At 40.2% G+C, this 23,460-nt stretch overlaps 1 protein-coding gene across 2 annotated transcripts in view; it reads right to left on the minus strand.

The window, feature by feature from the left end:
* piwil1 (piwi-like RNA-mediated gene silencing 1) overlaps nt 1-9,896 on the minus strand; it is a 22,510-nt gene extending 12,614 nt beyond the window's left edge. The window contains exons 1-8 of one of the 2 annotated variants that reach the window (XM_050051077.1): nt 9,828-9,896; nt 8,890-8,992; nt 8,529-8,657; nt 8,185-8,399; nt 7,180-7,301; nt 6,950-7,030; nt 1,623-1,820; nt 1,386-1,494 (exon numbers count right to left, since the gene is read on the minus strand). In XM_050051077.1, the coding sequence (XP_049907034.1) occupies nt 1,386-1,494; nt 1,623-1,820; nt 6,950-7,030; nt 7,180-7,301; nt 8,185-8,399; nt 8,529-8,657; nt 8,890-8,992; nt 9,828-9,896 (1,026 nt within the window). Of the gene's footprint in view, nt 1-1,385; nt 1,495-1,622; nt 1,821-6,949; nt 7,031-7,179; nt 7,302-8,184; nt 8,400-8,528; nt 8,658-8,889; nt 8,993-9,818 lie in introns of both variants that reach the window. The other variant, XM_050051076.1, reaches the window with a different exon arrangement.
* Nucleotides 9,897-23,460: the final 13,564 nt, after the last annotated feature.

Here is a 23,460-nt window from a genome sequence, read left to right on the forward strand (position 1 = left end):
GCCGAAATATATCTCGCCAGCTCTAGATAAAGCCCAGCTGGATACTAACATTACTCCAGGTGGAGGTGTCTCGTCCTCGGTCACATCCAGACCTTGAAAATAAGGCTGCAACTGGTCCCATTCCTTGCAAAAGAGGCATTCCTCTAGTGTTGTCACAATACCAAAATCTTTGTTTCGGTACCAATATGAATTTCGATACTTTTTCTAAGGAAAAGTCCTTTTGGATACAAACCTTTAGAACAATAAATAGTAGGGGTGTAACGGTACCAAAAAATCATGGTTCGGTAAGTACCTCGGTATGGACGTCACAGTTTGGTAACTCAAATGTCCCACCAAGTTTGTGTTGTCTCGTATTTGTCTCCCTTTGCGAGGCAGACTGTCTCTTGTCTTTTTTCACGTGCGCCAGCTGCGAATGTTGATACAGGTGTTGTCATACACACCACTTGTGCAACCTGTGCTCCAATAGGAACAAGAAAGGCGTCTGTGTGCATAAATGAGTAAAATAAATTAACTAAATTAATGAATTGAATCAATTTCAAAGTTCCGGTATTTTCCAAATGCAGTATAGTACTGTTTGGAATACTCTAGTACCGCGGTACTATTTTAGGACCGGTATACCGTGCAACACTACATTCCTCACAGATACACCACCAATCTCCAGAGCTACACAGCCTTGCAGCAGCCATTCATCCTCTACCTGTTGTGCCTCTCTCTCTCCCCTCCTCCGTTCTTCAATTTTACAAAGTTCTTCGTCAGTGTATCCTTCCAGCTGTTGTTGCTTGTTCAGGCACGCTATGAGATTGCTGCTTGTTCTCGCGATATTACGGCCGCCCTTTGGAAAGCAGAGCTAGATGATAAACAAACATGGCAGCACACAGGTAAGGTAAGACAACACGTTTACATGTCGTTTTCTATATGTTCTCTGACATTTATCCTAACGATATGAGGCGGTCTTTGTGGAAAAAAAGCTTGTTTAGTGGACTAACTTTGCACTTGAAAGGATGCCCGTTCACTTACGTTTTAACAGGTCTGACGCTACTAATGCGCCCCGGCTGTATCTAGGCTAACATGCTAACTATTATTTCTATGTCACTAGTCACTTGAAACAAATTTAGGACGATAGGAGACAGGGTTGAAATAAACCGAAATTTCCCTTTAATACATGTAGCTGATAACAATCAATCCTATCGTTTGTTTCCTTCTTTGCCCAATCCTTATTCAGAGTCCTTCAAACTGAGTATGTTGTTATGTTAGAGAGAGGGAGTGAGTGTGTGTGTGTGTGTGTGTGTGTGTATGTGTCAGTCTGCATCTGCCAGTTCAGAAAAGTAGATATTAATTATTGTTCTAGTTAACACCAATACTTGTATTGAGTGCATGACACCTACAGTCTTGTAGTAGTCCCTGAAGGAAATGTCTTTGTCTCCCCTGGTGAATGTGTTCTTGGGAGTGTGATCCCATGCGATATCGTCAACCCTGTAGGTTTTGTTGTTGTACCTAAAAAATTCAGAGGCAGCAAGAGAAGGATAACCAATAGTCAGTACACATCACTCTAAAGCCCAGAATTATAAAAATGCAAGACATGTGCATTTTAATTCAAGAATGTGTGTGAACGTGGATCCTACTTGGTGAGGACAATCAGTCCAACAAGCTCCTTGGTGCAGATCTCAGGGAAGCGATGCTCTCCAACCTTTGGTCTCAGGCTGGCCATGAAGTCAAGGACTGTCTCACTACGCAGGACCTTGTGGCTCACGTCAGTACACAGCATAATGGCTGACTCGTACTGCAAAATTGTGGTGGTATAACCTGGCCAGATGGTCAGTCTAGGACAGACAGACAGGGTCAGTGTTTGTCATCCAAATTCTAATTAAAAAAAGGTTAGTTCCCATCACTGAAGACCACCCATTAACTGATCTCTGCTACAGCTTCTCACTGGGTTGAAAACTGTCTACTAGGGCTGTCAAAATTGCTCAAAAATGACGTTCGAATATTCCTTCTAAAATAACTCATAGGTTCGAACCATTCAAATTTTTTTTCTTTTCGTATTATGTCCACAAGAGGGCAAACTAATACAAGGAAACATGCTTGTATATGTATTAATACAAGGAAACATGCTTGTATATGTATTAATACAAGGAAACATAACTACTTTTAGGTATTTTTATTTCAACATAAACACCTTTGAAAACATTTACATACCTACACATTAAAACACATAAAACAATTATCTATAACACCACGTTATAAACGACCGCGGACCTCTCGCTCGCCCCCCTCTCTGACCCATCACGCCAGGGCCACACCGCCCACGAAGTGCTGCGAATGGCCTCGAAGCGCCGGGAAGCGAAGCCAGTTTCCTTTCGGCGCCCATGTTAACCGATTGTGTCATCCACACCGTGGGTGGCTCGCGCCCTGCAGCGATCGTTTCGCCGTCTGGTCTATTTTCTGCGCAAGCCGCGAGCGAATGTGTCAAGCAGTGTGTTCAGTGCAGCGGCCCAGGCTAGGGTTGGGTCGGTTCTCGGTAATACCAATTCGGTCCGGTACTCCGTCTTGGACCGGGTTTTATTTTTTGAGACCGACTGGACCGCATACTCGGGCAGAACGTACGCGGAGCGGACGCCACGGAGGTCCGCCCGGTAAAAGTGGACGTCCACAAGCCCTGTGCACGCAAAGCACGACTGCATGGACTCCGCTCCGCGCACCAGTGTCACACAAAAGACTGTTCGGCATGTATTTTTCACATCGCGGGGATTTTTCACAGACATTTTTACACGGAGTCCGCTCCGCTTATAGTACGCCCGAGTCTGTGAGCATCTGTGTCTGCCTCTTCACCAAGCGCACAGCAAGCAGGAGAGAGAGGGGGGTGGGGCAGGGACTGAGCTAGGAGGTGCGAGTGCGCATGCACCTCTACTGTAGCCTGGAGTTTGTTTAATAGTGACGGGGAGTCAATAATGGCGGACAATTTAGTCTCGAAATTTAGTCTCTGGCGGACAATTTAGTCTCGAAATCAAAGAACGCGCCACTATGGCAACACTTTGGCTTTGAGCCAGACGAAGGAGACAACCCTTGTTTGCACTGATTGAGTAAGCTGCAAAATTTATTTGTAAGGAATAAAAGAACTTGTTACTGTCACTCTGTTGTCCTAAGGTCGTTTTTTATTTTAAATGAGTCAACTGCGCCCCCAAGTGGCGAAAATCCGGTATTACCGACTTGATGCCTTTTTTCCCAAAAACCGGACCGTTTTTTTTTTTTCTTCTCATTCCGACCCAACCCTAGCCCAGGCCAACACCCACTCGCAAAGAGGACAGCTGCTGTGGTGTTTTTTCCTCCCTCCACAATCGAATATTAATTTTCACATTCGAAGGTCCATTTTTTTTTCAAATTCGAATTTAGAATATTCGTTGACAGCCCTACTGTCTACTGAGATCATAATTTTAGCCTTTAAACTAGGGCAGGACAATAAAATGATAATTAGATATTTTCCTCAAGCGCGATAATAAGTGTTTGATACATTTTTAATATCATTAAATCACCTATACACCTGCAGAGGGGGCAGTAATGCACCTTAAATGCCAGTTAAACCATAGTTGTCGTAGAAGACCAGCCACCGAGCTAATGCGCACGGTAACATTATAACGTTACGTTCAATACGCTCAGTTATTTTCAGTATGATCATTTTGACCACGATCACAGTGCTGGGCTTCCCCACGATTGAATTCGCCATGTAAGATTAGCTACAGTAGCTCTACAGTTAACTTCTCTGATGCTAACGTTACGTTTTCAAGTTTAGATGACTGACTAACTGCCTGTCATTATAATGATATGGTATAAACTTAGGTTTAATATCTTTACTTGTCCAACACGATTTCTGTGAGTCGTGTCAGACAGATTTTCATCAACATCAAAGTGTATCTTTTACAGTTTTGGTTGAGAACGGCAGAAATTACATCCTGTGCATTTAAAACTTGTACAAAAATATTGACCGTAGTTGAGATTTTTCTTTTGTTGATACCGTCAGCTAAAACGCTTACAAAATGTTTTAAACAGTCTGTGCAAATCGTTTGACATGCTGCTTACCAGAATTAATATATGTCTATTGTTGACTATTATTTTTAATCTACCTCCGATCTGTGAAATCTAATGCTATTTGGCGAATGCTTGGTGAACACTTGATCATTAGGGATGCATCAATATGGCTTTTTTTCAACCGATAAAGATATTAAAATTACCTGCTTCTCATGACCAATAACTGCTACAATAACTGATAAAAGAAAAAAGCAGTGTATAACCTGTAGTTTATGTACACCCGGGTGTAAGAAAGGCTAAGATGTCGTGTGAACATATGGATTTAATATTCCATAGCCCTCACTGAACCAAATCAACCTGACATCACTATTGTGAACACAACAAAAGAAAAACAGTCCTGACACATTAAAAATGGCTTAATAGAGACAATTTCAAACACAAGTACGCAAATTGGCTTCACTATAAATCGCAGAACTGACAGACAAACACTTGTCTTTATCTGGACACATTTCCCCAACCAATACAACATGCTAACGTTACTAGCACAAGTCCATGGTGTTTTACATTGTATAAATTAGCCTAGTGTCTAGCGATCTTTTCCTCTTCTCATAAAACCAGGGACAACAGCAACATGTAACAATGGTAACAGCACTCAATGTGGCTTCAGTACAACAACTGTCTTATACTAAACACGTTTTCCAAGCAAATACAACATGCTAACGTTATTAGCGCCAGCCTAATTTATTGTTTCTTGTCTGTGAAATAGAAGTAAATACAAGCTCCGTTTCCACTGAGGGAAATGGTGTTGGTACACAGAAACTGAAAGGTGGTCTGCGTCACTGCGACGCTGTGCGTTAGGGTGGGCGAGTCCAACTTTCTGTCAACAAAGGGGGTGTTTTGAAAACACCCCCATTTTCACAGGTAACTTAGCCTGTCCCCCCCACCGCAGGAAATAAGGGATTAATCCTGGAAAGCTATTGATATAGCACTTTTCTCCTTATGAAAGTAATACGGCGATTATTCGACTAATGAGAATTTGGTCGGATGACAGCATAGCAACCAAATAATCGACTAGTCGATCAGGAGACTACAGCCCTAGGGTTAACGGTTAGAGAAATGATGAAGTATTGTTACTGTGTAATTCTCTGGTATATCAGTAAAGTGTATAAAGTACACTGCAGGGTGAAGTCTCCACTAACAGAGACAAACAATGACAGCTGTTGAATGCGCACTGGCAGGTCCGCATAACACCTGATGTATTAAGTGTTTATATCATCATGCTGCATTTTTACAAAAAACACCCAGGCACCGTCTCACGACAGACTAGACTACAAGTACCAAGTACAATAGCGATGTGCTATTGATCATTTTTAATCATCCATATTGCCCAGCCCTACTTTAAACCCTGGGATAACTCTTTAATAATAAGTCCTTTGCATCTTATTTTCTACTTGCAAGAAGGTAGCAAACCATCAGGTTTTACAGACTTATGGGAGTACATAGTATATATGTGGTCCCCTGCAGAGGTAGATTTTACATAGAAACATGGTTATTAGAGTAAATTAGGTTAATCTACATTTTGCCACCAGGTACGTGCAAGTTAGGGCGGTCAACGAATATTCTAAATTCGAATTTAAATTTGGAAAAAAAGAAGGACCTTCGAATGTGAAAATTGATATTTGATTGTGGAGGGAAAAAAAAAACAAAAAAAAAAACCACCACTGCAGCTGTCCTCTTTGCGAGTGGGCGCACCGCCTGTGGAAGTGCTGCGCACTGAAATTCTCGCGCGAGCCGGAGCACTTCCGTTCACATCAGATGCGCATTTCTCCACGCTGGTCGACAAGCGGTTCTGCTCCCAGCTGTTGTCTCCGTCACCCGGCTTGACACATTCGCTTGCGGCCACGGAGCTGCGCAGTGTGAATGACACAATCGGTTAACATGGGCGCCGAAAGTAAACTGGCTTCGCTTCTCTGCACTCGAGGCCATTCGCAGCACTTCCGCAGGCGGTGTGGCCTGACGGATCAGAGAGNGTTCACATCAGATGCGCATTTCTCCACGCTGGTCGACAAGCGGTTCTGCTCCCAGCTGTTGTCTCCGTCACCCGGCTTGACACATTCGCTTGCGGCCACGGAGCTGCGCAGTGTGAATGACACAATCGGTTAACATGGGCGCCGAAAGGAAACTGGCTTCGCTTCTCTGCACTCGAGGCCATTCGCAGTACTTCCGCAGGCGGTGTGGCCTGACGGATCAGAGAGGCGGGGCGAGCGAGAGGTCCGCGGTCGTTTATAACGTAATGTTATAGATAATAGTTTTATGTGTTTTAATGTGTAGGTACGTAAATGTTTTCAAAGACATTTATGTTGAAAGAAAAATACCTACAAGTAGTTATGTTTCCTTGTATTAATACATATACAAGTATGTTTCCTTGTATTAGTTTGCCCTCTTGTGGACATAATGTGGAAAAAAAAAAAAAAATTCAATGGTTCGAACCTATGAGTTATTTTTAGAAGGAATATTCGAACGTCATTTTTGAGCAATTTTGACAGCCCTAGTGCAAGTATAAATACACAACATTAGATTCAGTGGTAAGTTTAAAGATTTGTACAATCAGAAATGCGTATCACGCAGAAGAGCTTGACTCATTTTAACAAAAAAAGAAATTAATAGATGGATAAATGTACTTAGATAAAATACTTGTGGCAATCGAGATCTCCCAAATTCAAATTTTAAAAGATTTATGACTTTTATGGCCTAATATTCATAAGATTTAAGACATGTAAGACTTTACAAGGACCTGCAGACCCCTGGTTATTGTAGACCCTCATGAAGGATCACATCTTAAAAATACACTATAAATCTTAATACATACTTTGAGCAGAATAGAGCTGTATAATTAAAAAAAATATTGGGAGACTAATAAATATACTTGTGCTGTGGGATGTTGAGTGGATCCTTGGGGTTGTAGTAGTTGCGTCCAATCTGCTGCATGTTGAGAATTCTCAAGATCCTGAGAAAATGGAATAATACCAGCAATGAGACATTTGGAAGTTTCCCAAGATCCAAAATGCTGTGGTGTACTGTTATCCAAGTGGTAATTTGGCAGATGCATTAATAATTTCCATCCATACAATACTTTTTTTTTTAAAGATGTTTTACCTTCTGAATATGATGTTGTAAAACTGAAGGCACGCTGGTGATGTGGGTGGCAGTTCATTTGTAAGGGTGACGGTTATCTGAACCTTTTCTCCATGCCTGGTCTCGCTGTGGAGGACAGTCTCCTACACACAAGTTAAGACAATGAAGTTAGGAAGGAAAACAATGGGGGGTTTTTTTCATAAGGAAGCCATGTTTAATAATTTACCAATCAAGCCTTCCATCCCAAAGAAGTTGCCATAGAACCAATGTAGTAATATTTTTGCAAAGGGGGCAGGCTCTGCAAAATACCCCAATCTTGGACAATGTCAAAAGGCTATTTGCTCACGCTTATGTCCACAGCCTGACAATGTGTCACAATGTGATAATTTTCAAGTTACACTGATCCTCACTGTACAGCAATATCAGCTTTCAGTGTTAACTTTAGCCTAGTGGGGTGCAACCTCTTGGACATGTGGACTCAAATGAATCCAACAGTGTGATGAGCCATGTTTATTCTTTCTTAAATTCCTTATTCTTAAAGGAATACTTCATTGCAAAATGACCATTTTTATATCTCTCTCAACTCATGGCGTCATTACATTGAATTCGTGAATAAAACTGTTTTCTTGCATACCTTCATGGTGAACAGAGAATCCAAAAAAGATGAATATTTTTCATGAATTTAAGTTACTGGGGACGATGTTTGACAACAGCAAACCTATATAAAAACATCTGTTTACGAACTCCCACATAAACGCTTACTCTTATAATCCAAGTTTTGCATATTCAGTCATGTTCTCAGTGCTTCCCATACATGTTGCATTACTTTGCCTCAGCTCTTTCTGACCAGGACTTAAAGTGAATCTTATCTATGCTTTCACTTTAAGTCCCAGTCAGAAAGGGAATTTCAGATAACATGGCATAAATAGTTGATACATAAATGGTCATTTCGTGGGTGAAGTGCTCCTTTAACATGTGTTAAGAAACAGTTGTGTTTTGTTCTCAATATTTTAAGTTTTAGTTTACCTTGCCGTGCAACCTGTGAGGCAAAAAAAGCACAGCCCCATCAAAACTCCAGGCTGAGCCAAGTGTTTCCTCATGCTGAAAGAGGAGAGCAGATCTCAGGCGACGAGCCTCCATTGGTGGTTTGAAGTCCACATGGTATTGATACAGCACCCACTGAGGGCGGGACAGGATGCGGAAGTAGTTTGCCCTCAACTGAATGGCAGAACCAGATGTTCCTGAGAAAATACAAACACAATTTCAGGGAGTAATATATCATCCTCTGGACAAATTATAAGGTGTACATTTGCTGCATATGTTAGTGTTCATTAATTTTATGAAATTTCATGAATTTCATAATGACTGACCAGACTTTGATTCTTTAACATGCTCCATAGCCTGCCTGGTGTTAATCCCTGCATCGTGAAAATCTCGGCGGCGTCCACCTCTTTCTCCCAGCTTCACCTGCTGAAATCCAGCTGAAATCTGTAGTTCAGCTAATAAAAACAAACTGAGACAGTCAGGACCAGTGTGTGTTCACTGCCATACAACATTCAAACACTGTATGAGAACAAAAATAGTTTGGACACTTCATAGTCCTGTATGATATGTATTTACGTATGATGTCTAGATATTAATTGCATTTCCATGTAGACTTTCAAAAGTAAAAATAGCCAAAATCCATTAACTTAATAAACAAATGCAACATCACTTTGTGTTTGACTGTACCTTCTGCTGGAAAGGGTCTGGGAGCAACTTTCTGCCTCCCTCTTCCAACCAACTCTGACTCAGTAGGTGGAGGTGCCACTGGTGCAGGCTCTCGAACCTTGCTCTTCAAGAAAGACAGCCAGTAACTTTTATATGTATTGTCAGGCACACTGTTCAAACTACATCAAATATACCAAAATTCAATTGTCAGCATGGAGACCATTTCTCCTGTTAGAGTACCTCAAATGGGAACAGTAAGGTCTATAAATCATCATCAGTAACCGGGACAATTACTTAGATGTTACCTTTTATTGCTGAGCACCAAAACTGAAATTATAGTCAAAACCTTTGCAAATAAAGCCATAAATATCTACACAACTACACACAGGGTTCCCACGTATTTCATGGAAAATAAATAAAAAAAAAAGAAAAACACTCATGATTTTACAAGGACCATAGTAAAACTCTACTGAAACATAATTTCAGCTAGTGGACATACATGAAGGGAGAGACAGACCATAGGAAGAAAATGAATAAACATGACGTTATGTGATGATGACAATATACTATCACATATCGATAATGCACGTAATAAATCTGCCGTTCTGTCACATTGCCTGGACGGTTATCCATGAAAGATTCCTGTAACAATTTCATTACACACCACAAAATTCCATGATCCTTAAAAGGTTTTTTTTTCTAATTCCATTCTTATCCAGGCCTGAAAAATTTAAATTCAAGGACTTTTTGGGGTTTTCCATGACCATGGGAACCCTGTGAACAGATGCCACTAAAGGTACACAAGCAGCATTGTATTAGTAATGATGATAATTGAAAAAGGTAGATCTGATCATGTTCCTAAGTAATCAGGAGTAACACAAGGTTTACGTTAAGGTAAAAAGGTTAACGTTAATTGTTATGTAAAATTATCCAGTGATTACAGTAAGTACTGCTCTTACCGCTCCAGGTGCAGCGGTCTCTTGACCACGTGCTCTGCCTCTTGATCTAGCTCGTGCCCGGCCAGTCATTTTCCAGTTTCAAATGAGGCAGCTGTTTAAAAAGAATACCCTGTGAGTTGAAAGCCTAAAAATACCCTAATTAATTACCGTTACTAATCTTTCTACAAACACTTAGCCATCACAATAATTTAGCACCATAATTAATATAAAAACTTACTAAAACTTAAAGTTATACATAAAGTTAAATGCTTTCATCTCACAGACGGGATGGCGCCCGCTAATTAAGGTGGGCCAACTGCTCAACTAGCTTACCAGCTAGGCTAACGATATTAGCTAGCTAACGATAGCATGCTAACAAAGGTTACGGCCCAAACATTTTTTCCCCTTTAGCGGGATATGGCTATATATATTAAATTATACTAATTTAGAGTTAGTCAATTTAGTAATATCGGTGATACTTAACATTAGGTTACAGTCCCATGTTAGTAAACCGATTAGCAATAATGGTTAGCTTAGTTAGCAGGTAAGATTGTCATGAGCATAATGGCTAGAGGTGGCATACAATTAATGTCGATTAGCATTAAATCTAAACTTGAAGAAATCAGACTCGCATAAAAAATCTTGTCAGTAGCAGCGTATGCTGTATCAATTTTAATTCAGACATATGAATACTTACTTGTGAGGAAAATTTCTTTAAAACTCTCTTTTCTCAACGACAAAAACCTCACCACAGGTGCTGCCACGATGTAGAGAGCAATTAAGTCATAGGACTTTTCACTGAGGAAATTAATACGCTTGTATATTTTCTTATTTGACTTTAACCAAATACTTCTTCAGTTTACACAAGGTGTAGCTATTTATACAAGTTAATTTGTTCAGAATTAATCTAATAAAGCCGTTATTGGAGGGTTGCTAAAAATCAGTTATCAGAAATCCCTGTGAACTACTTTTTTAAGCGCAGTGATCCGTTTAACCTTGAGTCCATCCCATACGTGTCTTGCGTCCACTTTCCCCGCACTTGCGTCTCTGCCACGCGGTCTTAGCTCCGCCCTCGTAAGACACGGTGAAGAAGGTTTGGATAGTTCTTCTTAAATACCTAGTTGTGAATAAGGTTAAGGAGGTGTCCGTCAAAATTATTCATAAATATTACCCTGCCAAACATTACATGCAGAAATACAAAAAAAAGGCATTAACTCAAACTGCTCTTTCTGAAAAGGACATTCATTTACACCCTTTCTGGCATCATTCTCACACCAAGAAGTTCTGGAAGGACTTTCCTGAAGTACCAAAAAAAGCAGACAGAACTTTTTTTTCCTTAGTTTTATCCACAAACGTAAGTTTAGCAATAATAAACCTCATACTGGTGTCTTTCTGAAGGATGTTGAATTTTTAACAGTGCAATCTCAAAAGTGACCACTAGATGTCAGCAAAGCTCGTACAGTAAATCTGCAGACTTCGGCTGTGAGGGTTTCCAGCACCTGCTTCACTCAGTCTCTGTATAAACTCAGAGCTCTGACTATGACTGTGATTTTTAAGTCAGAAATGAAACAGACAAATGTCCAGTTGAGCTTGTTTAGGCAACAGCTCAGTCTGAACCACAATAATAGCATGAAAACTGACCATTATTTACCAGTGACATCAACATGTCACTTTGACATTCAATGGTTCAGTATATGTATACTTCATAACTTGTGTGCGCCCCACGTAGAGTTCTCTCTGGGTTCTGGGCTTGGGTTTGATTCCAACTTGTGGCCCTTTGATGCATGTCATTCCCTCTCTTTACCCCTTTCTCTCTAGCTAATGTGAAAAATTAATAGTAAAGACTTAATAAAAAATTAAGCAAAGGCTGACTAACCTGCTGTGTATACTGTAAATGTTGAGTAAGCCTTAAGGGGGCATGTAGGCCTGTAAGTAAGGGCTAAACGGATTCATGCTGAGGGTATGAATGAAAATAAGTATGGCCATGATTTTTTTTCCAAAGTAGGCCTATTGACCGACAGACCAAAATTGATTGTCTGTATTAATGAATGAAGTATTGAGATGCTCATGATTTATACAATTACGACATGAGGACTTTCTTTAAGCCTAAGAGGGCCTTGTGTATGGAGCTGCTATTCCTTTTCTCATCAAGTTTAACTCATGACCATGATGAAAAATGAATGATTCAGAATGTAAGTGTTAAGAATGCTTTTACAAAGTAAAAAAAAAAAAAAGTCCTCCTATGCACTCCTTTTAAGAGGTACCTGATCCCAAGCTATTATTTTTTCCCAAACTTTCCCTCTCTTCTCCACATTCTACCATTTGAAACTGAACTTGGCACCTCAGAGGGCATTTTTAGGAAGATGTACGCAAGTCTTTCATGTCTGAGATCTAAGAGTGATTACAGATTCAGACCTGAGGGACCAGTCTGGGAGGACTCTGCTTCAGTCACTGTTTACCTGCTGGAAGAAGACTGAGGGGAGATGAAGAAAAAGGCAGGGACATCAGTGTCATCAAGCCTGATTGTGGCATAAAAAAAGGAAAGTCACACTGAGAGCCACATAAGACAGAGATTCACTGGGGTGTATGTGAATATCAGCATCTGAACAATTACAGGTTCAATTCCACATTATACACACATAGCAATACATAGTCATGTTGTCAACAATATGAGCCTGACACAAACATGCCAGCACCTTAAAAGCTTTGATTAAAAAATAGATGTTTTTTTTTTGTTCTTAAAAAAATACGTTATCTCTTGAAAAACAACAAAGGCTATTGAAAAAGAGTCCGAATGAAAGAGAAAGACGAAAACGTGGCCAGGGAGTGGGCTACAAGCTGAGCAATGTGAGGCTGAGAAAGGTGCACCCTGCCAGGGACGTTGATGAATGCGCTTCAGGCTTCAAGCTCGCCCTGCAGCCCCCAGCAGTGTGGATTCCACGCTTACGCTAATCATGCTCTGTGAGATACTACGGCCCAAAGCTGATGAAAGGAAACATGCAACACAGTTAGTATATCAAACTGGCTGCATTTCACAAAATACACCGCCTTCTTTCTGACGTTATTATCATCACAACCGAGGACGTCACCATCACCATCCCTGTCAGGAACATGCTTCTTTATCGATAGTTAGTATTTGTCATGGACTTTATGGTATTTGTATGATATTCATAGCATTCAGCCTCACTTCCTGTGTCAAACGCTAAAAACAAAACAGGATCAAAGCTTCCTTTCTACATAAATCACAGTGGTCCCATTAAGCTTGAACTCCTGATTGCAAAACCAGAGCAAGAGGGGATTCGGAATAATAAGGATCTACCGTGCCATGATATCAGTAAGCGGGTTAGGAAAATTAGATTATTCGCTCTCCTGCCGTGGAACCTAATCTGCTCTGCATCAGTGTGTTCCCCCTTAAAAAGACGCAGGCACTGCATCACACACACAAACACATGCACACACTTGCACCATGGGTTTCTAAGCCCATGCATGCAGAATAAGCAGACAGACCAAGCATACATTGTGTTCAATTTAAAGCAAACTGGCATTGTTTATAATGGGGACAGAAATCGCCACAATAGTTTCCAGCTTTGTTAGCGATGGTACATAGTTGGTTTTGTCACATCACTGAGGTTCACTTCCAGAAGCTTCATTAACAAGCAGATTCTGAATGAAAAATGCCATAAGAGATGGTTTTCTTCCCCAAAACATTGAAGTTTCTCCTGCATTTATAGATCAAAGCGTTTGTTGCCCTAAATAATTAAAAAGCCATTAATTTGTGCTCGATACAGATTAAATAAAAAAAGACAAATTAATTAAGAAAGATTTTCTGCTGCATTTTTACCATGCGTATTACAGCTATACAATTTGTGACAACATGACCAACCTTTTATGGCTCATAACCTACACTTCCTGTCTGCTCATTAGTAAGAAACTGGTATTATCCAAAGCAAGTGGACTAACATTAAGTGATACAAAGTTGCTGCTGTTTTGTTTTTTTTACTGAATAGCCTAACACTGTACTTTTGAAATATATTATATTATTTAAGGTGTAACAGTACTGAGTCAGCCAACACGTGTGACATTAAATGAACCTGAATAAACTCTGTCTCATAAATGTTCAGTGTGTGTAAGTTAGGGGGATGTATTGACAAGAATGGAATATAATAAATAATAGGTATGTTTCCTTTAGTGTGTAAGCACCTAAAAACAAGAATCATTGTGTTTTCTTTACCTCAGAAAGAGCCGAAGAGGAGAAGAAGAAGAAGAAGAAGAAGAAGAAGAAGAAGAAGAAGAAGAAGAAGAAGAGAGCGGGTCCTTATCTATGGAGTCCATAATGTTGCACCACCATGGTTCTATTGTAGCCCAGAATAGACAAACCAAACACTGGTCTGATAGGGCTATTTGCGGTTTTGTGTCAGCCACTGTAGTTAGCAGCCCCTTTGCAATAAGCAGTGTTGGAAAAGCATTGATTTGTAACATGAAACTGCTTTATTCAGTGTTTTGCCAGTTGAAATCACCTTATCCATTTATTTTGGAGAAGAAGAGACCTCTGGGGATAATTCGGCTCCAGTTAAAACCTTCTGAACAATGAATAGGAATTCTAATCAGAAGTTTCAGCTGGTTGCAATCTGCAATTCTCACCACTAGATGCCACTACATCCCCCTAAATCTTACACACTGCTCGGTTAAGGAAATTAATGTTTCCAAGTTAAAGAACAATTTTTCATGTTTAGCTTTTTAGCTGTTTACCGTCTTCACCCGCAGTGTAAACAGGAAATGTTGCCTATCAGCTACATTGTACTATTGTACACATTACTATTACATTGTACTATTTTTCTGCACAAAACAGACAGTTTTTAATCTCAGTCACCTTGCTGTGTTTGTTTTTGTGTTAGAACACTATGATCAACACACAAGTCAACTACCTAAGTAACTAATTAAAGTAAAGCTGGCTTAGCTTATGGCACTGATTATATGTTGATTTGTTGTTTTACCAAGGAGTGCTTCATATTTACTGAATTTGTTCCTTGTACATTGTGGAGAGGGCACAATTATCACACAAATAAGATAATTATTGTACATCTGGAAATGTTGGGTGTGATCCTTTCTTTCTTATCCACATCTTTCAGCAACACTTTCTATTAAACCACATTCAAAAAATCCCACTCACTATGGCTGAATTGCTGTATATTAAACCAAAACATTAACTGGGTTCATGCATTATCACCATCCTAGCTTTCTAAATACAGAGCACCTTTTTTCATAAATGACTCAAACCCCTTATCTGCACTTCCTGCAAACCCGAGCTCCAAGGACATATCCCATTCAAGTTCCATTTATTTGGCAAATATAGCTTCCTGTTCATTTGATAACAAAAACCTCTGGCTTGTGACCTTGATTTGTTGAGAATTATTTGTGTATACAGATACAGGAAATCTGGAGAGAAAAAGATTTGATCCAACAGGCATGGATTTCCTCAGCGAATACAGTAGAGGTAGAAACTAAAAGTAAAGTAAAAAAAAAGACAGTCATTTGTCATTTTGCTGAGAGAGGAAGTAATTGCAACATTTGACTGGTGCATGAAAGAAGTTTTTAAAATGTTATGCTTGTGAATATGCGTTCAAACACTAGCCAGCCCAACTTTTTTCTTGAAGAGGCAGGGGGTAAAGACAGCAGGAGGAGGAGGAGGCCCATGCTGACCATAGCAGAGTCTTGCGGAGGCAGAGCCCCCTTGGAGCCAGCCTCAGTGAGGATGCCATGTGATCTCTGAAAAGTCAACAAGGGTTGGTCCACAGCTGGGCTGCAGGAGAACAGAGAGCAGACACGTAGCAACACCCTCCTGCTGGGAGCAGCCGAGGAGATAGAGGACTCACAGGCTGCTTGTGAATCTACTGTAGAATTCTTCCCCTGAAATGTGAGCGGACAGCGGGGAGGAATCTTCCCCAATTCGCTTTTCATCATTACAGAAGCAATTCCTATTTTTAGCGCTCATTTTCTAGTTTACATACATGGTTGGATGCTAACCCTTGGACTTGTGCATTTTGAATTCTTCAACAATAAATATCACGCCGTCTCTGCCAAGCAAACCCAAAATCCATCTCCTCTGTTGCCAGAGAGCCACCGCACAATGGGAGCCCTGCAGATTTAATTTCCACAAAAGATTAAGTTGCCTTCTGCATCACTGAAACTTTCTGGGGGTTTGAAGTTGAAATCTCAGCGGTTATGCCTCTCTTTGTCCGAAGCATTGGTTTGAACAAAGGTGCAGTGAAGCATCAGCAGCAAAGAATCTAATAAGCACAATGTGGGAATAAAGCAGAGGGGAGTAAGCATCAAAGGCAGCCAGGCACAGCATGACTGGCATCGGTCTGAACTCCCAACCTAGGACACTCAGCATGCTCTTCAGCAACCACCCCCTTTAGACCAGTCCTGGGCAGTAATTAAAACCATCATTCCCACTGCCTCAGTATCTCATTAGCCACAGGACCCTGGGCTTTCATCCTTGCTTGTCCAAAAATATCACAACTCCACAGCAGCAAAGATGAGTCCCGCACAACCACAACACACGTCTGTGACACCTCTGAGCTGAACAGAGCATTATCTAACTATCATCCAACTCCAAAGAACAGTGGGAGATCACACGAGCCTCTCTCTTCATGTCCACTGTAATTATTATTGCACCTAACAGAGATGATTTGGAGGGAAACTGTCACCCTGCTGTTGGTTGATTAAATCTACCTGTGCAGGAAACACAGAATAAATACGAATATGAAAGAGTAAAGCGAAACGTAACTGTGACACGATTGCTCTGCAGGCAGAAAAGAGTGCTTTGTGTAATTTTGTTTTCAGCTGCAAACATCAACCGGTGTTTGCGACTAAAACCCATTAAAAAATGAGGACAAACTGATACATTTGAAGCTCCTACGCTTTCACTATCAAAGGGAGGATTTGAAGTGGGCGAGTATTGGTTGCAGTGGTCAGATTTAGTACTTTGGCTGTAGATAAAAAGAAACTCTTCTTCCCATGTTTAATTCAGTATGAGCCATGACTAACTCATGTAATATACTGGCCCTCTGAAGTCAATCGAGAGGCTTCTTTGCCCGCTTTGTGTACTGCAGACAAAGATGAATGTGTCACTGTATTTTGACGGGGATGCAGGTTGGGGAAATACATTGGGATGGGTTTATTTTATTCCCTGGTAAATCAGTTCTTTAGTATAGCAGCAGTGCAGAGCTATACTAAAACCTTAATCCACCGCATGTTATTAACCTACTTGGCATTACTGCCAGGCTGTTTTAGTGCTTTCAAATGACAGTAGAGAGCTAATGCAAAAAGAAAGGAGAATCATTGTGTTTCTTTCAGGTAAACAGTGTCCTAGCTGTCTTACAATGGACTGTTTAGAAGTACATGTCGACTGTGTCCTAAACCACAACAGCTAGCTCTGCGGAAATGATGGGAGCATCTATAAAGTGGTTTAATAAAAAATTCCAACATGTTGCATAAGAATTTTCTAAATTATGTTATGATCCTCCATTGTATAGTTGCAAAACAGTTGCAGCATCCAGATGCCCCACCCAAACATATAAAGCAGCAGAAGTCTGTTCCTAAAGAGTGCTGTTACATCCCCCTCACAAACATGCCAACTACCCCTCCTCCTGCTGCACAAGTGTGTGTGCATGTGTGTGTGTGTGCAGTATGTATTTCAAATGGAGTCTCCCCCGTTCTTTGGACATGAGAAGCCTCTGATCTTTCAATGACACAAAGACTTGTGCAAGATGAGGATGAGCTCTCAACCTTTGTCAACATCCAGTCTGGATCCGCGGCTCTTTTAATAACGGCGGCACATTGTTTATGTGAGTGTTTGCTCAAAAAGGCCTCCATGCCACAAAAACCTTTTTAGACCGGGTCCCCATTTCCTCCTCGGTGCCATTATGAGTCAGTCGAAATTAAAACCCAACCACAAGCTGGTTCTCAGCCAAATTCAGCTAACTGACTCTCTCCCGCTCTGTTTCTTTGAGAAGCCTTTGATGTTAGCAGGGGGCTTTTGCACTCGCAGTGATGGTAACGAATGATACTTTAAGCGATTCTTTTTTATCCGGCGAGCTTAATGAAAGATTAATGGGTTTGATATTTTCCCTTGTTTATATTTTATTCAAAAAGTAAGCCGTGGTCCTTGGAACCTGTTAAAAGCTTCTTGGTAATGATTTTATGGATCAGTGGAAGACATATTATGGTCTTTGGCTCTAAACGCAATGAGAAGTGTTGATTGTCTTCTTAGCAACATTATCTGTACATGAAAAGCATTGACCTTGAGTGCAGTGTTTGTCTGATATGAATGGAGCACATTGAAGCCGCGGCGCAGACATGTTAATTTCCATACGTCCTAATTCGGCTGGCTGCAGACGCCCCATTTCACTCTATTTCACAGCTGAAAGGATAAAATGATTCAGACTCAGTGGGTTTTGTAGTGACAGTCTATAGATTTTCCCCTCCAACATAAGATATTGCTTGTTGAACAGAAGGGTAATGAAAGATTTGATCATACAGAGGAAATGTACAGCTGATTGCTAATCAGAAAAGAGTGTTTCTCCATTTTCTGATTGCATATATTTGTTGTTAATATTCCAAAAGATCCAATGTCAGGCAAACTAAAATATTCCAAGCTATATTTAAACACAGCAATTTATGCTATATATTAGGGCTGGGTTGCAGTTACCAGTCTTCTGAACGGCCCACTCTCAATGAAAAAAACAATCATATAGGTTGACTGTGAAAGGAGCTTGCTCTGAACCATACGTTTTTTGTAAGGTGACGTCCTGTAGTACCTGTAGTAATTATTACAGGAGCAGAGGAGAAAGTGATGTGACACAGGATTTAAAGCTGGCTTGTTGTTGCAAAATGATCAAAGAAGCCCCTATAGAGTGGGCAGGAGGGGTACTGGATGGGTCAAACAAACACAGTCCACAGGACTTTCATCCAGGAGACCAATGTTCATGTGTCATGTTATTAAAAGAAGTCAGTGTTGACTTCTTTTAATAACAACATAGCCTAGTACGCTATTGTGTGTAGCATGCTACATTAGTGATGTATGTGACGTCTCATGTGAGGTATGTTATGTAACATATGTCATGTTACGTTATTGACAAGAGTAATGCCAAAACAAGATGTTTTCCCCAGACCTAACTACGTAGTTTTGTTGCCCAAACCTAATCATGTAGTTTTGTTGCCTGAACCTGGCCACGTAGTTTTGTTGCCCAAACCTAGCCACATAGTTTTTTTGTCTAAACCTAACCACGTAGTTTTGTTGCCCAGTCCTTGTAGTTTTGTTGCCCAAACCTAGCCATGTAATTTTGTTGCCCAACCCTCATAGTTTTGTTGCCCAAACCTAGCCATGCAGTTTTGTTGCCTCAACCTCATTACATACTTTTGTTGCCTCAACCTAACCACGTAGTTTTGTTGCCCAATACTGTTAGTTTTGTTGCCCAAACCTAGCCATGTAGTTATGTTGTCCTGACCTAGCCACGTCATTTTGTTGCTTAAACCTAACTACGTAGTTTTGTTGCCCAAACCTAGCCACATAATTTTGTTTACCAGTCCTCATAGTTTTATTGCCTTAACCTAACTACGTAGTTTTGGTACCCAAAGCTAGTCAAGTAGTTTTGTTGCCCAGTACTCTTAGTTTTGTTGCCCAAACCTGGCCATGTAGTTTTGTTGCCTAAACCTAACCAGATCTTATTGGAAGTCAGTGGAATTCAACCTATTCTGTTCAGTTATAAGAGAGCGTTGCCTTTAGTAGTACTTCTCTGAAATGGTTCAGTACTTGTTTGTGACCTACAGTATGCTTCTACATTTAGAGCTTGTATGATTTCCTCTCTCTGTGTTTTCTTAAGGATCTTGAAGAGTCTTTTCCTCTATGGAAAGCATGAAGAGATCTACATCAAAGACTTCCTCTAAACATTATTTTTAATGCATTGGATTTGACTGATCAAGCATTTTTGCTGCTTTTATTGGATGTATTCAGAGGAGGTCTTTTCCATTGTGAATACAGTAAGGATCACACACCAGCGATCTTTACATGAATGAAAGGGATTTTTAAAAAATAATATGTGAAACATATCCTCATTTGAAGTTGATTCATTTGTTGCCTAGTTCTTTCTTGCTTTGTTTTGTTTGAAGGGGCACTCCACTGATTTAACACATGAGGTTCAGTCTACTTTTCATGAGGCAAACTGTCCTCTCAAGAAAAACAAGAGCATCAGTTGTTTCAGCCAATGCCCCGAAACAAAACAGCTGTAGAAATCATGACTCTTGTTTGTCAGAAGCAAAGGAGCGAGTAGTGTCACGTTGATAAAGAGTGACAAATCCAGAGGGAAGAAATTGGGGCTGATGGTTGGGTAAACAAAACATCAACGACTTTAACACAGGAGACCACTTTTTGTTTCCCGTTTCCTAATGACAGTCACTGTGAGTTTCCTATAGTTCTAAGTGGGTGCTGACGAAAGTCCCCTAACCTTTATGAAGTAATCATTTTAGCCAAAACCACAATGTTTCCCTAAACCTTACCAAATAATTTTTGTGCCTAACCCTAACCAGTCATTAAAGGTTCCCTTCAGAGTTTTGTGGTAGACACAATACACAGTCCAGCCAAGGGTTTCACATTATTCCACTGATCAACAGGTTGAAGTGACATGTCAAGATATAATGCAATGCACAAGCAAAGGCAGAGAAGAAGACAGCTAGCAAGCAAACATCAGTGTTAACATGGCAGCATTTAAAACACAGTGGAAACCGCCAATAGTGATCAGTGGCTTATAGGGATAGAAAATGTTGTAAGATAAATTGAAATTGAGCATGATAGGCCTGTTTCATTCTCATCCGTTCAATCGAAGAATGCAATCAGTTGTTGAGATGCTGACTGCATCAGTGTCTTGGAATATTTGCTGATCCTCAATAACTCTGTTTTGTATCACTCATGCAAGCAAATACCATTGTTGGCTCTGACTGTGTAAAATAAAACTATGCACACATTTCTGAAACCTTGAAGCTCATGTATCAACACTAAGACTCCAGACTGCCGAACTCTTAAGCACTCAAATAGAACTCTAATTCACATTTTTTGCAAAACTCTTAAGCACAAATTGCATCATTTTGTTCACCTGGAAAACACTGACCTTTAAAATGATACACCTTTGTTACAAGCTGGTCTGACTCACATCTCACCTAACCAAACGTAATTGGCAAAACACACCAGTGATGTGTCAGAGTATTACGGAGGCCTCAGGTGACGTCTACCGTGATGGTAAAACATGAAGCAGCATGGAGAACATAGTGACAGGCCTAACAAAAATGTTTCTTTAACAGTCAGTTCAGTCAGCTTTTGTTAACAGTAACAAAAAACATTTGCTTTGTTACCTTTTTGTATTTGTGTACTGGTTTTATATATCATCACATCCCCAAAAAATACATTCTTATAATTTCTGACAGTGTTTCTCATTTTACTTACAGTGTCAGTTCAGTTACTGCACATCTTGTAACAATTGTGTATTCATAGAGCTGGGAAGCTGGGCTGTGAATTTAGCCCAATTGGAGCTCATCTGATAGATAAATGTGCATTTTATCCAATGCTGATACAATGACTGTATCAAACAATATTTATATGATATATTCACAGTGTTGTATTAAAATATGGCAACAGTCTTTATAGTATACTGCCTATTTTGGGACAAAACCCCCTAAACTTTAAAAAAGGAGAAAAAGAAAGCATTTTCCACACAATTTTATACATTTGAATCTGTAATATAGCCTCATGAAGTAAAAACAAAATGATGGTAGTGTTTTAAATTAATCACACCAGTGTTTATTTGATGCTCTGTAACAGATGTTCATATGATGTAAAATGACATTTGTGGAGTTATGATAGAATGGTTAACTCCCAGTTAAACCCAGTTTTGTGTTTGGAGTTTTAGAGATTAAAGCTACAGTTTCAGGAAACGTGTTCAAACGATTGGGAAAACTGTAATCACCATCTCTTTCTCCTCTGAAAATAACCGTCTTCTGCCTCCATCAAATGGTCCTCTCTCAGTTCTGCAAAGCTAGAAGTAATCATGGGATAACAGTAAACCATCCATTTTACAAAATGGGAGCAGAGAGTGACTCCAAATTACAGTAACTGTGTGATGTGGTACAGTACTGTAATACAATGCATTTTATCAACATATGTACAATAGAGCAAACAGCTACAGTACACGAATGTGCTGTAACAGCAGAGAGTACAGCACTCCAAAGGGGCTGTACTCTTTATAGAGGCTGCTGTGAAGCCTGTTCACATTCGGATGCACTCTTTGACCAGCTTCCCTCACTGACATCCCATGGAGCAGAACATGATCAATAAGAGTTGCATGAATCTTATCTGAAACTTGCCTTCTTGCCCTTCCTCTTCCACGTCCTCTCCTGTGTCCTCTTCCTCAACCTTCAGGTGTTAATGGATCCACAAAACAGGTGAACTGACTCATGGCCCTTTTATGTATCTAGGCTATGATTGTTGCGTCAACAGTTTTGGCTCTCAGTGTTTCCATCTTGGTAATTGTGCGTTGATTGAGTTCAAGCTTTGATAACTTGAGTTAATGATACTGAATGCCAGTGCTTTCTAAATGAGCACATGGTGGAGCCAGTCGCCAGCAGAGTTTTTCATTAACAGCTCAACAAATCTGAATCATGTGTGAAAGCAGGGAATAGTGTTTACAGTTTTGGTAAATGTGTCTTTCCTTTGGTAGATGGTGTTATGGTTTAGGATTTTTAGTTAATAGGTCAATTGTGTAAGCAATCGAGAAAAGCTGAAAAACTCTGTTTGTTTTTGTTGTTTTCTGTTTTTTTTTAAATGTACTCCCATGATACTTGCCTACCATAACCAATTTGCTTCCAGCTGGCTACCTGAGGCTGTGATGGGAAAAAGAAAGTCATTGTCTCTCAATGAAAAACACGCTCTCCTCGAAGCTTGACAAATGTGAGTCAACAAGATGCAGCAGTGAAACTTGGTGTTCCTCAGGCTACCTTGTGTAATCTACTCAAACAACAAAGAAACAGTCATGGCTGCTGGTGATGGAGACAGAAAAGCGAATGCACACGGTGAAAGCACCTGAGGTTGAAGCCGCAGTCATCAGGTGGATTGATAATGACTGGTCATGTTATGCCCCCGTAACAAAACAGCTGTACTGTATTTTGAAACAGTCAATAAAATTCCATAAACAGCAAAGCTGTGCGTTTCATTACTTTATATTAAGCAGCAACCTCTGAGGCTGAAAAATGAAGCCAACACAGAAGTGCCAAAAACTGCAGTTCATCAAATGGCCACTTGAGGCTGGCTCCAAAACAGAGTAAATCCCCATAGAACGCCATGTTAAAATGCCTAACATTAGAGCAAAAATAAAAATGTTTACAGCTTGGTACAAAAAAAAAGACTTTTGGTCTCAATAGCTAACATCATAAAACAGTTTAATTTTTGAAATGGCAATGTTGTCCAGCCGAAAAAGTTGTATACTGTCGTCTGTGGCTAACAAACTAGAAGACGATATCAAGTTGCATTACGAAATGTAGGATCCAGTGCTGTTGGAGCTTGACTTAGCATATATATATATATATATATATATATATATATATA

Source organism: Epinephelus moara, chromosome 8, assembly GCF_006386435.1.
Source record: "Epinephelus moara isolate mb chromosome 8, YSFRI_EMoa_1.0, whole genome shotgun sequence".
NCBI classification, from domain to species: domain Eukaryota; kingdom Metazoa; phylum Chordata; class Actinopteri; order Perciformes; family Serranidae; genus Epinephelus; species Epinephelus moara.